This window comes from Calliphora vicina, chromosome 5, assembly GCF_958450345.1.
Source record: "Calliphora vicina chromosome 5, idCalVici1.1, whole genome shotgun sequence".
Classification (NCBI taxonomy): Eukaryota; Metazoa; Arthropoda; class Insecta; order Diptera; family Calliphoridae; genus Calliphora; species Calliphora vicina.
In genome coordinates, this window is record NC_088784.1 from 18945851 (window position 1) to 18959137 (window position 13287).

The 13287-nt window shown below is 29.7% G+C and overlaps 2 protein-coding genes across 2 annotated transcripts in view; both read left to right on the forward strand.

Annotated features, from left to right (window-relative positions):
* The first annotated feature begins 216 nt into the window (after positions 1-216).
* On the forward strand, positions 217-1892 carry LOC135960618 (probable enoyl-CoA hydratase, mitochondrial). Its single transcript, XM_065511951.1, has 3 exons — positions 217-377; positions 727-1445; positions 1511-1892. Exons 1-3 carry the CDS (start codon positions 278-280, stop codon positions 1574-1576), a joined length of 885 nt encoding a protein of 294 aa, XP_065368023.1. The 5' UTR covers positions 217-277; the 3' UTR covers positions 1577-1892.
* Positions 1893-3416: 1524 nt separating this feature from the next.
* Syngr (synaptogyrin) overlaps positions 3417-13287 on the forward strand; it is a 28612-nt gene continuing 18741 nt past the window's right edge. Inside the window, exon 1 of the mRNA XM_065511806.1 lies at positions 3417-4487. Within this exon, the coding sequence (XP_065367878.1) occupies positions 4359-4487 (129 nt within the window). The 5' untranslated portion in view covers positions 3417-4358. The remainder of the gene's footprint in view (positions 4488-13287) is intronic.

Below are 13287 nucleotides of genomic sequence, written 5' to 3' on the forward strand. Positions count from 1 at the left end.
AGTTTTTAATTTGTATATAAAATTAAAATAATTAAGTCAGGGTTGTATTTATAGGTATTAAAATAAAATTTGTGTTTATTTTTAAGGGGTTCATGAGAGGGGTAATATTAAAAATCTTATCATTTCTGTTTTTGCAAATTAGTATTATTTGTTTAATGACCATTTTAGTCTGGCATAAGTATACAAAGTTCATTTTGCAACAAAATATTGTGTTAAGTTTCTGAATTTGAATTAATTCTTAAGTGCTTTTAGGAGAAGAACGATTTATTTTAAAAATATGGCACAAATTGTTAGAATATTTGCTGGTCGTGCCCAAAATGTTATACAAACTGCTGCCAAGCAACCCCAATTGGGTGCTCGTTTCTATTGTGCTGCTGGTAAGTTGTAACGACTTTATTTTTTAATTTTAAAGATAATTTCTATTAAATATAAATTATTACTCCATTAAGTAGGTATATATTTATATTTAAAGATTTTTAAAGGTAATTTCTATTAAATATAAATTATGAGTGCATTAAATAGGTATATACATATTTATATTTAATTAAAAGATTTTTACAGTAAAAGGAACAATTATAGGTGGAGTTGAAGGCTAAAATTTGCAAATTAATTTTGGAAGCTTTTGTAATGAAATAGTTTTGGAATTTTAGGTCACCTTAGTATTAATAAATATATTGGAATTGACTGTTTAACTCCAACTCTCACTTTTCCTTTGTAATCTCTTAGCCACAAACCTCCAATATATCAAAACCGAATTGGCTGGTGAAAAGAAAAATGTTGCTGTCATCACTTTGAACCGTTCCAAGGCCTTTAATGCCCTGTGCAACGGTTTAATGGCCGAAATCAATATCACTTTGGATAAATACGAAAAGGACGACAGTGTAGCCGCAATTATTATTACTGGCAGCGAAAAGGCATTTGCCGCAGGAGCAGATATCAAGGAAATGCAATTCAATACTTATGGAAAGTTAATTATGGGTAGTCACTTCAACGATTGGACCAGCGTTGCCAAATGTCAAAAGCCCCTAATTGCTGCCGTAAATGGTTATGCTTTGGGTGGTGGCTGTGAATTGGCCATGATGTGCGACATTATTTATGCTGGCGATAAAGCCAAGTTTGGCCAACCTGAAATTGCTTTGGGCACAATTCCCGGTGCTGGTGGCACTCAACGTTTGACCCGTGTCGTTGGTAAATCCAAGGCCATGGAAATGTGCTTGACTGGCAATATGATAAATGCTGTTGAAGCTGAAAAGATGGGTTTGGTTAGCAAGGTTGTAGCAGACGATCAATTGATGACTGAAGCTATTAAATTGGGCGAAAAGATCGCTACTCACTCCCAATTGGTGGTGCAATTGTGCAAGGAAGCTGTTAATACTGCTTATGAGACGACTTTGCAGGAAGGTTTGAAATTTGAAAAAAGAACTTTTCATGCTACTTTTGCTACAGTAAGTTTTAAATGATATTTTATTTATAGAATGAATTAATAAACTATATTTCTTAATATTCCTAGGCTGATCGCAAGGAAGGTATGACTGCTTTTGTGGAAAAGCGTGCTGCTAAATTCAACAATAACTAAATAATGTTCATGGGAATAAACCAATAGGTTTATGGGAATTGTGATAGCGAAAACCATATCATAATTTCATGGAAAAACGATATCATAAGGAAAGGTACAATTTAATCCGTAAATACTATCCTTTATGATACGAGATAATATCGTTATACAGCCCAATTATGAATAAAAATTCCCTCGGAATTTTTTCCTTTTTCTCATTTTTCCTATTCAAATTCAATGGGAAAAAACTCCCGCGGAATTTTTTATTCATAATTGGGCTGATAATCTGTTGGTTTACTGTGTAAGAATAAATAAAATTTATAGATATTTAAAAAAACGTTCTGTTTTAGTTTAAGAAGAGTTAAAATAAATAGTCAGGAAATGGAAAATCGATTTTGAAAATGAAAAAGGATATGATTTGTATATCTTTTTGTAAATTGTTCAAACTTTCATTTTGTTAATTTAATTAATTTTTATCAAATTTCTTGCTTAAATACTGTAAATAGTTTGCTATTTGTTATCTTAACTTGAGTTTGCCTAGATTGATTACCTTAAGAGAAGTTAAAATAATAAGGAAATGGAAAATCGATTTCGAAAACGAAAACGAAAACGGATGTGATGTATCGTTTTGTAAATTGTTCAAAAGATAATGAAAATCCTAAAATTTATTCATCGATTAAAATTTCAATGTTTCGGTTCGTTGGAGATTGAGTTGAATAATAGATTCGGTTCTGAAAAAAAAGATTTAAGTCGGACTTAATGATTTTCATGATCCTAAAAAAATCAAAAAATTCGCGGATGTTTACTCACTTTTGAGGCTGTGTGTACATGGATATAGCTTATGCCTGGGGGCTCTGAGATATTATATATTTTATGAATGACTTATCGGGCTTTATTTGAGATATCTACTTCTATTATTTCAGTTGTGGAATTGATCGAAAAATATGGCAATGATCTTCTAAGCTACTGGTCGGATTGTGAAATGATTTACGAACGAATAGTACAAAATAATTTTTTAAAATATTTTTCAAGTTTAAAACATTATTAGCATTCAAGGCAAATTCCAACAAAATAAACAAATTTTCAATAGCATTTTATTCAATTCCTTAAAAATTGTACTAAAGAGTTTTTCACGGGAATTACGCCAAATTTTCAATCCCGAAATTCTGGGAAATTATGCGAGAATTCCCGGGACTTATTTTTCTAGTTTTAGTTGATGTTTTTTGAACTTGACTTTCTCTAAAAGATGCTTAAAACTTTAAAACAAATGCAGATTCATACAAGAAAAAAGATTTTAATTATCATCTTTACTTAATTTTTGATTTAATAAGCAAAACATTTCCAATTCAAAATTAAAAAAAATTTTAATATTTATTTTTTGCGAATCTAGCGAAGGTAGAACAAAATCTAATGGAATTTGAAGCCATTCCGATGCAAATGTAAATGGTGACAGGTTTGTATATAACCAAAATCGAGTCAGATTATCTCTTTATATTAAGTTTTTATTGGATTTTTTTATTTGTATCCAATTACATTTTAAAACCGAAGACATTTTATAGATTTTTAACGAAGTCTACAATCTTAAAATTGAATAATTTGTTCTAGGCGGGAATTCCCGGGATCCCGGGAAATTTCAAAATGAATCCCGATTTCCCGGGAAATGAAAAAGTGCGGGTATAGAAAAACTCCAGTTATCACGCTATCTTAAGCGGGCATTTTCGTATGAGCCTTCAAATCTAAAGAATTTTAAGAATTTTCAAAACTTTTTCACTTGAACTACACATTGTTTGTAAAAATTTATATTTTTTTATTTTAAAACCTTTATTAGGCGGTCACTTTTACTTCTATAGATTGTAGTCCAAGCTTTTTACAAACTTTTAAAGCTTAAATTAAGGTATTTAGCTAAACAATTGATTGTATATACACATGAGAATAAATAAAAAAGCATTTCCAAAAGCTTTTAGTAGGCACAACATCTGTTTTCCTTAAATAGTTTGTGGACAAAATTCAACTCAGTTCGATTAAGGTTTTGTTGTGATAACACGAGCGCTTTATTAAGGCGTAAAAAAGAAAATATAATAATAATAATAAAATTAACAGATAATCAGCTGAAAAATAAAGAATTAGAAAAAAAGTTTATATAAATTAATGAATATAGAAGAAAACAACAAGCAAAAATAATATTGCGATTTAATAAAAATAAATAATAAAACGTATACGCCACCCCGTACCAAAAGGAATTTATATTTATATAGAGAAAAGAAAGAAGAAAAAAACACTAACAAAAAAGTTAAATACAAAAAAGAGTCATATACACACACAGAGTTTTAACTACAGTATACACATATATACATTCAAACATACGTAAAATTTGTAAGGAGCAAGAATTTTACTATACTCTCACACAAAAAAAAACAAGAAAAAGGAGAAAAAACATTTATAAAATAATAGGAAGAACAAGCATAAGCACAAAAGCAAGAGATAGTAGAGAGTAAGGATTTTAACAGTAAAACAAAAATCAAGCATAGAGAAAATCTGACATTTTATTTTATTATTTAAAAAGAAAACTAAAGCAATTTAAATTATAAATAAAACGAATAATAATAATTTAAAATAAACTTTAATTAAAAAATTAATATTAAACTTGATTTGTTCTAACAAAACCAACAGAATATTGTGTTTAAGGAAAATAAAATAAAATCGATTAAAATCAATATTAATCTAAAACCATAAAAACAAAAACCAAAAAGCAAGAATTTAGTTAAAAGTGTTTTGTTAAAGAAAACAACAACCTTTAAAAAAAATGGATATGTTAAATCAAATATTAAATATGAATGCTGGTGGTGCTTATGGCGGTGGCAAGGCTGGTGGCGCCTTTGATCCCCTTTCATTTGCCATGAAACCACAAGTAGTGATACGAGCCTTGTGTTGGGTAAGTTTTGAGGGTCATAGTATGAGCAAACTAATTGAACATGATACATATACATACATTTTTATACACATGTAGTTTTTTTTTTAGCAAAAGTGAGAAAAATCTCTCTTTTTTTCCAATAAATTTTGTTATTTATTTTTCATACAAGTTTTCTTTTTTTTTTTTTAAATTAATTTGTAGTTTTCTCACGTTTAACCCTTAATTGTTTTAATTAAAACTATATACTCATATAATATGTTCGTTCATATTTTTCATATACTACTTTTTTTTTTTGTTATGCTGCCTCTTGCTGTAAACTTGACACCTTGTTTTACACAATGGCCTACAATTTACAATATTTATACTTTTACTCATACTTTTACAAATCGAAATAAATGTAATATTTACATTGTATTTTATTTTTGTTTGTGTCATGTACATATGTATGTATGTAAATGTTGTTCAAATGTATGTATAGTAGGTATCAATTCAAATCATAGACATTTCTATTGATTTTATTTACGTTTTTTTTTATTGCTTTGTATTTTTTTTTGCACTACTGTCATTTTTTCAAACTGATTTTCTAGGGAATACCCCTACATTTTATACATAGTACATAGTTGTTTGTTTCTTTTATTACGTACTTTTTTTTTGTTGTTTTTACTCAAGGCCTGCAATGAAATGTCATTGTGTAGTGGTTTTAATACTCTATATATACTATACGTACAAATATTCACAATTTATTAACATTTTCTTTTTTTTATAGCTAAACATTTTATTTATTTTTTTTTCATGCCAATTAAAATGTTTACGTATTTTAATAGTTAAATTAGAATCATTCATACACTTAGAGAAATTAGTAAAGAAAATAAATGTAATAAAATACAACTGGAGAAATGGTAAATAATAAATTCAGATTTTAGCTTTTAACGTAGGTCTTTATACAGTCAGAATTAAGCTTCATTTGAAGGTCGTTATACGGTCAGAATTTAGCTACAAAAATATGTCTTCAGTTTGATATTTGCTACAATAGTAGGTTCTTATACAGTTTGATTCATTCGTAGATCTTTATATAGTCTTATTTTATCTTCCATCGTAGGTCCTTATATAGTCAGATTTGAGTTCCAATCGTAGGTCTTTATACAGTCAGATTTTAGCTTTAATTATAGGTCTTCATACAGTCAGATTTTAGCTTCAATCGTAGGTCTTTATACAGCCAGAGTTTAGCTTCAATCATAGTCCATTATACAGTCAGATTTTAGCTTCAATCGTAGGTCTTTATACAGTAAAATTTTAGCTTTAATCGTAGGTCCTTATACAGTCAGATTTGAGTTCCAATCGTAGGTCTTTATACAGTCAGATTTTAGCTTTAATCGTAGGTCTTTATACAGTCAGATTTTAGCTTTAATCGTAGGTCTTTATGCATTTAGATTTTAGCTTTATACAGTCAGAATTTAGCTTTAATCGTAGGTCTTTATATAGTCAGATTTTACCTTAAATCGTAGGTCTTTATAGAGTCAGAATTTAGCTTTAATCGTAGGTCTTTATACAGTCAGATTTTAGCTTAAATCGTAGGTCTTTATAGAGTCAGATTTTAGCTTTATACATTCAGAATTTAGCTTTAATCGTAGGTCTTTATACAGTCAGATTTTAGCTTAAATCGTAGGTCTTTATAGAGTCAGATTGTAGCTTTAATCGTAGGTCTTTATGCAGTCAAATTTTAGTTTCAATCATAGGTCTTTATACAGTCAGATCTGAGTTTCAATCGTAGGTCTCTATACAGTCGGATTTTAGCTTTAATCGTAGGTATTTTTGCAGTCAGATTTTAGCTTTAAGCGTAGGTCTTTATGCAGTTAGATTTTAGCTTTATACAGTCAGAATTTAGCTTTAATCGTGGGTCTTTATACAGTCAGATTTTAGCTTAAATCGTAGGTCTTTATAGGGTCAGATTTTAGCTTTAATCGTAGCAGTCAAATTTTAGTTTCAATCATTCGTCTTTATACAGTAAAATTTTAGCTTAATGGTAGGTCGCTATACAGTCAGATTTTAGCTTTAATCCTAGGTCGTTATAAAGTCAGAACAAAACTTCTCCTTATAAAAGATATATCGTGGACCTATATTCAAAAGCCTCTATCTTAAAAACTTATAGAAAAAGATATAGACAATTTGTTTGCCTTTTTTATTGGTGCAAATTGTAGTAAATAATGGTTTTCCGTTAGTATTACGCTCTTCAATTCATACAAATTCGTCCACTAATTTGGCAGAATTGATAGTGGACCAGAATATGAGGGTTTTTTTGCAATATGTCCTGTTCAAGATTGAAATTTAATTTATATTTTTAGATATAAAAGATACCTTAAATTAGGCACAGTTGGATCGTTCTTTACTCGTTCTGGTCTAATAGAAGAAAAGCGAAAATAAGCTGCATAAAACGGCTTTTCTTCATTATTAATTTTAACCGTTTTTCTAGCTTCTGTAGTAATTCTAATGTAATCGATTGGCAAATGTATATATTAATTTTTCATTTTAATATCTATCTTAGCATGGGCACTATCGCACTTCATTTGAGTATGGTGTTATGAAATTGTTATGAAATTCACACAATAGATAAGTCATTTTCGTGCAAATCAAAGATAGAGGGTTTTGAATATAGGCTCTCGATATTCAGTTTCACCTTTGCTCTTATAATAATTATAAACTCTTTAGCAAAACTGTAATCCAACCCCCCACCACTTTTCCCCCTTGAAAACTTTATTAACACATTCCAAAAAAAAAAAAATCAATATTAAATTCAACTTTAATTTTGTAAAATCATTACATTTATTTTCTATGAAATTTTAACAAACAAAACCCCCATAATAAACTAAACAAAGCACGTAGTGTAAGGATAATAAAAAACTTGACAATACTAATGCGTATGAGTAATATTATTTAGAGTGAAAATATAAAATAGCAATTATATGATGCCCTGGGATATAATTAAGTTTAAAATAAACATGTGTGTTACAAAATCAAGCCAACAGGCACATAATTAAACCCAATTAACCCTAATCCTAGCTAATTGTAAAGCTCTCTCTGTGATTTTTTGTAATGCCCTTATAGTGGGGGTAGTAAGAATTGTGTAGGAAATGATTTTGAAATGTCTTCTTAAATATGTTTAAATTTATATAGACATTTTATAATACTGGGTATGAGTGTGAAAAAAGTAAATAAAATGGCTAAATTATTGAAGATAAAATATGACAGGATGACATAAACTACAATATAATAGTATAAAGATAGCGATAGACGCTAAAATATGGTTTTATAAAGACCTACAATTGAAGCTAAAATATGACTGTACAAATCCCTGCGATTAAAATCTGACTGTATAAAGACTGAAGCTTAAATTTGAATGACTTAAAGACCCCCGATTGAAAATCAAATATGACGTGACTGCATAAAGACCTACTATTGATACTGAAATCTGACTGTATAAGGACATGAATAAGGATCTACGATTCAATATGGCGGAATAATAATCTACGATTGAAGATAAAATCTAACTTCATAAAGATGTATAATTAAAGCTACAATTTGACTGTATAAAGACCTACGATTGCAGCTAACATTTGACTGTATAATGGACTATGATTGAAGCTAAAATCTGCCTGTATTAAGACCTACGATTGAAGCTAAATCTGCCTGTATGATGACCTACGATTGAAGCTAAAATCTGACTGTATAAAGACCTACGATTGAAGCTAAAATCTGCCTGTATAAAGACTTATGATTGAAGCTAAAATCTGCCTGTATAAAGACCTATGATTGAAGCCAAAATCTGACTGTATAAAGACCTACGATTGAAGCTAAAATTGGAATGTATAATTTTCTACGATTGAAGCTAAAATCTGCCTGTATAAAGACCTATGATTGAAGCTAAAATCTGCCTGTATAAAGACCTAGGATTGAAGCTAAAGTCTGACTTTATAAACCTAAATTGAAGTTAAAATCTGACTGTATAAAGACCTATGATTGAAGCTAAAATCTGCCTGTATAAAGACCTACGATTGAAGCTAAAATCTGCCTGTATAAAGACATATGATTGAAGCTAAAATCTGCCTGTATAAACCCTACGATTGAAGCAAAAATTTGCCTGTATAAACCCTATGATTGAAGCTAAAATCTGCCTGTATAAAGACCTATGATTGAAGCTAAAATCTGCCTGTACAAAGACCTATGATTGAAGCTAAAATCTGACTGTATAAAGACCTACGATTGAGGCTAAAATCGACAGTATAAAGAACAGTGACTGAAGCTAAAATCTGCCTGTATAAAGACCTATGATTGAAGCTAAAATCTGCCTGTATAAAGACCTGTGATTGAAGCTAAAGTCTGACTTTATAAACCTAAATTGAATCTAAAATCTGACTGTATAAACCCTACGATTGAAGCAAAAATCTGCCTGTATAAAGACCTATGATTGAAGCTAAAATCTGCCTGTATAAATACCTACGATTGAAGCTAAAATCGACAGTATAAAGAACAGTGACTGAAGCTAAAATCTGCCTGTATAAAGACCTATGATTGAAGCTAAAATCTGCCTGTATAAAGACCTATGATTGAAGCTAAAATCTGACTGTATAAAGACCTGTGATTGAAGCTAAAGTCTGATTTTATAAACCTAAATTGAATCTAAAATCTGACTGTATAAACCCTACGATTGAAGCAAAAATCTGCCTGTATAAAGACTTATGATTGAAGCTAAAATCTGCCTATATAAAGACCTATGATTGAAGCTAAAATCTGCCTGTATAAAGACCTATGATTGAAGCTAAAATCTGACTGTATAATGACCTACGATTGAAGCTAAAATCTGACTTTATAAAGACCTACGATTGAAGCAAAAATTTGAATGTATAATGATCTACGATTGAAGCTAAAATCTGCCTGTATAAAGACCTATGATTGAAGCTAAAATCTGACTGTATAAAGACCTATGATTGAAGCTAAAATCTAACTGTATAAAGACCTACGATTGAAGCTAAAATCGACAGTATAAAGACCAGTGACTGAAGCTAAAATCTGACTTTAATATAAACTGACAAAAATATAACTGAATAAACCCCTACGATTGTAGGCAAAATATGACTGTGTAAAGTTCAGCATAAAAATCTATGACTAATGCTAAAATATCACTGTAAAAAGAAGTACGATCGGAGATAAAATATGCAGCTAAGTTCCTTCAATATATCTGCTTAATGTCCATGCAGTTTTAGAAGAGGCAAATGCCAACTTTAATCTGTACTTTGATAGTTTATGAGTCATGTTGTAAGTTACTACAATCATTGCTGCAGGTAACTTTTCTAATGCCTACTCTATTATCTTTTACCAACACGATCGCTAATTTGATATTTATAGTTTCATTAAACCAAAAATGGCAAACTATTTTCAGGAGCTGCAGGGATACTAAAATATAAAAAATACTTCATAAAATTTGAAATAAGGACAATCAAATACTCATAGATATGTACACAAATACATACATTCATTCACACAAACAAAATAGTAAGCAAAAAACGTGATGTAGGACAATACATAAACATTAGTTCGTTAAATGGACAAAAAAAAAGGGAAATGAAATGAGAACATCATAAAAAAGAAGAGAATACGACGTGTATTTTTGTAGTGCAAATAACGGGAAGGAAACAGAAATGTGTTTGTGTGAGTGTTTGTGATAGTAAGTATTCATGTCACATTGTACGTGTGGAGTATTAAGAAAAAACTCGTCGTAATACATATTTTCTTGTTAGAAAAAATGCTAAAAAAGAATAATTGATGGAAATGCTTAAGTGTTTTTTTTTCTGTTCTGTTCTTTTTTTGTTGTTGTTAAACTAACTGCCTTTGTTCATTTTATTTATAAATAGCTTAATATATCGAATTTATACGTTTAGAAAAATATAAAAAGAATTTACGAAATTTTTGTGTATTTACTTGTGTTCTATTTTTTTCTTTTTAGTATTTATTGCCAAAGACAGCAGCAGTTGTTGGTTTTGTTTGAAAATTATATTTATTTTTGTTGGTTTAACTTTTAAATTGACACTTCACAAAATTAAAATAATATAAATTGGAGAAAATGTCGTTAGTTTTCTATTTGATATTGGTTTTATGAGTATTATATTATTATAAAGGTTAAGTGGTTATATAATATATTTTTTCTTTTAATTTTTAAAAAGGATATTCCAAAACACTTAAGTATAATTCGTTTAAAATTGGGAAAACAATGCAAAAGAGTTAGCTTCTAGCGTAGGTGTTTATAGAGTGAGATTTTAGCTTCCATTGTTGGTTTTTTTAAAGACAGATTTTAGCTTCAATCAAAGGGGTTTATACAGACAGATTTTAGCTTCAATATTAGTTCCTTATACAGTCAGATTTTAGCTTCCAGGTCTTTATAAGTCAGATTTTGCTTTAATTATATTTGTTTATACAGACAGATTTTAGCTTTAATCGCAGGTTTTTATACAGTCAGATTTTAGCTTCAATCGTAGGTCTTTATACAGACAGATTTTAGCTTCAGTCGTAGGTCTTTGTAAAGTCAGATTTTAGCTTCAGTCATTGGTTTTTATTCATTTAAATTTTAGCTTCAATCTTAGGTCTTTCTACAGTCAGTCTTTAGTTTCAATCGTAGGGGTTTATACAGTCAGAATATAGCTTCAATCCCAGGTCTTTATAAAGTCAGATTTTAGCTTCAATCCCAGGGGCTTATAAAGTTAGATTATAGCTTCAATCCCAGGTCTTTATAAAGGTAGATTTTAGCTTCAATCTTAGGTCTTTATACAGACAGATTTTAGCTTCATTTGAAGGTCTTTATAGACTCAGATTTTATCATCAATCGTAGCTCTTTATACAGACAGATTTTAGCTGCATTTGAAGGTCGTTATACAGTCAGATTTCAGCTTCATTTGAAGGTCTTTATACAGTCAGATTTTAGCTTCATTCAGGTCTTTATAAAGTCAGATTTTAGCTTCATTTGTAGGTCTTTATAAAGTCAGATTTTAGCTTCATTTGAAGGTCATTATAAACTCAGATTTAAGCTTCATTTGAAGGTCTTTATAAACTCAGATTTTAGCTTCATTTGAATGTCTTTATACAGTTAGATTTTAGCTTCATTTGAAGGTCTTTATACAGTCAGATTTTTAGCTTCATTTGAAGGTCTTTATAAACTCAGATTTTAGCTTCATTTGGCATCAATCGTAGCTCTGTATACAGACAGATTTTAGCTGCATTTAAAGGTCTTTATAAACTCAGATTTCAGCTTCATTTGAAGGTCTTTATAAAGTCAGAATTCAGCTTCAATCATAGTTCTTTATAAAGTGTCAGATTTTGGCATCAATCGTAGGTCTTTATACAGACAGATTTTAGCTTCATTTGAAGGTCTTTATAGACTCAGATTTTATCATCAATCGTAGCTCTTTATACAGACAGAGTTTAGCTTCAATCGTAGCTCTTTATAAAGTCAAATTTTAGCTTCATTTGAAGGTCTTTATAAAGTCAGAATTCAGCTTCAATCATAGTTCTTAATAAAGGTAGATTTTAGCTTCAATCTTAGGTCTTTATACAGACAGATTTTAGCTTCATTTGAAGGTCTTTATAGACTCAGATTTTATCATCAATCGTAGCTCTTTCTACAGACATAGTTTAGCTTCAATCGTAGCTCTATATAAAGTCAGATTTTAGCTTAATTTGAAGGTCTTTATAAAGTCAGATTTTAGCTTCATTTGAAGGTCTTTATAAACTCAGATTTCAGCTTCATTTGAAGGTCATTATAAAGTCAGATTTTATCTTCATTTGAAGGTCTTTATACAGTCAGATTTGAGCTTCATTTGAAGGACTTTATAAAGACAGATTTTAGCATCATTTGAAGGTCTTTATAAACTCAGATTTTAGCATCATTTGAAGGTCTTTATAAACTCAGATTTTAGCTTCATTTGAAGGTCTTTATAAAGTCAGATTTTAGCTTCATTTGAAGGTCTTTATAAACTCAGATTTCAGCTTCATTTGAAGGTCATTATAAAGTCAGATTTTAGCTTCATTTGAAGGTCTTTATACACTGAGGGAAAAACGGCGTTGCAAAAAACGGTTGGTGTCATTTTGACACCATACATTGTCACTTTTTTTCGACACCATACGTTTACAATTTGTAAACAAACGGGTACGAATCGACAACACAGTGTTGTTAAATTATTCGCGACGCATTTCAACGTGAGTTGCTTTTTATAAGTGTGTTTTAATTTAATTTACATAAAAAAATTTAAAATATTTTAATAAATAATAAATAGTGAATGGTAATAGTGATGCAAATAAATGGTTTAAAAACCAAAATATAAAAGAAAGTGTAATTGTGTTTGATTGCGAATTTGTGTTGATGCAGATGAAGATCCAGGCAGTGAAGTCAGTGAAGATCCAGGCAGAGAAGACCACCAAATCCAGTGACGACATACAACTCCAAATGGAAATTTATAGTTTTTATATTTATTTTATATTTATGTTTTATATGTATTGTATTAAAACAATGTAAAAAATAAAGAAATTGTTATTTATATTAATTACCAAAAAAAATAGAAAGGAAAAATTGTCAGGTGTCAAATCGTACACGAACGGTATCAAGTCGTCAACTTATGGTGTCAAATAGACAACGGTTTGGTGTCAAATCGTACACAAACGGTGTCAAATTGTCAACGGTCTGTTATAAAATCGTACACGAACGTTGCCAAATCGACAACAGATGGTGTCAATTTGGCAACGGAATGGTGTCATTTTTTCGTTGTCAAATTGACACCGT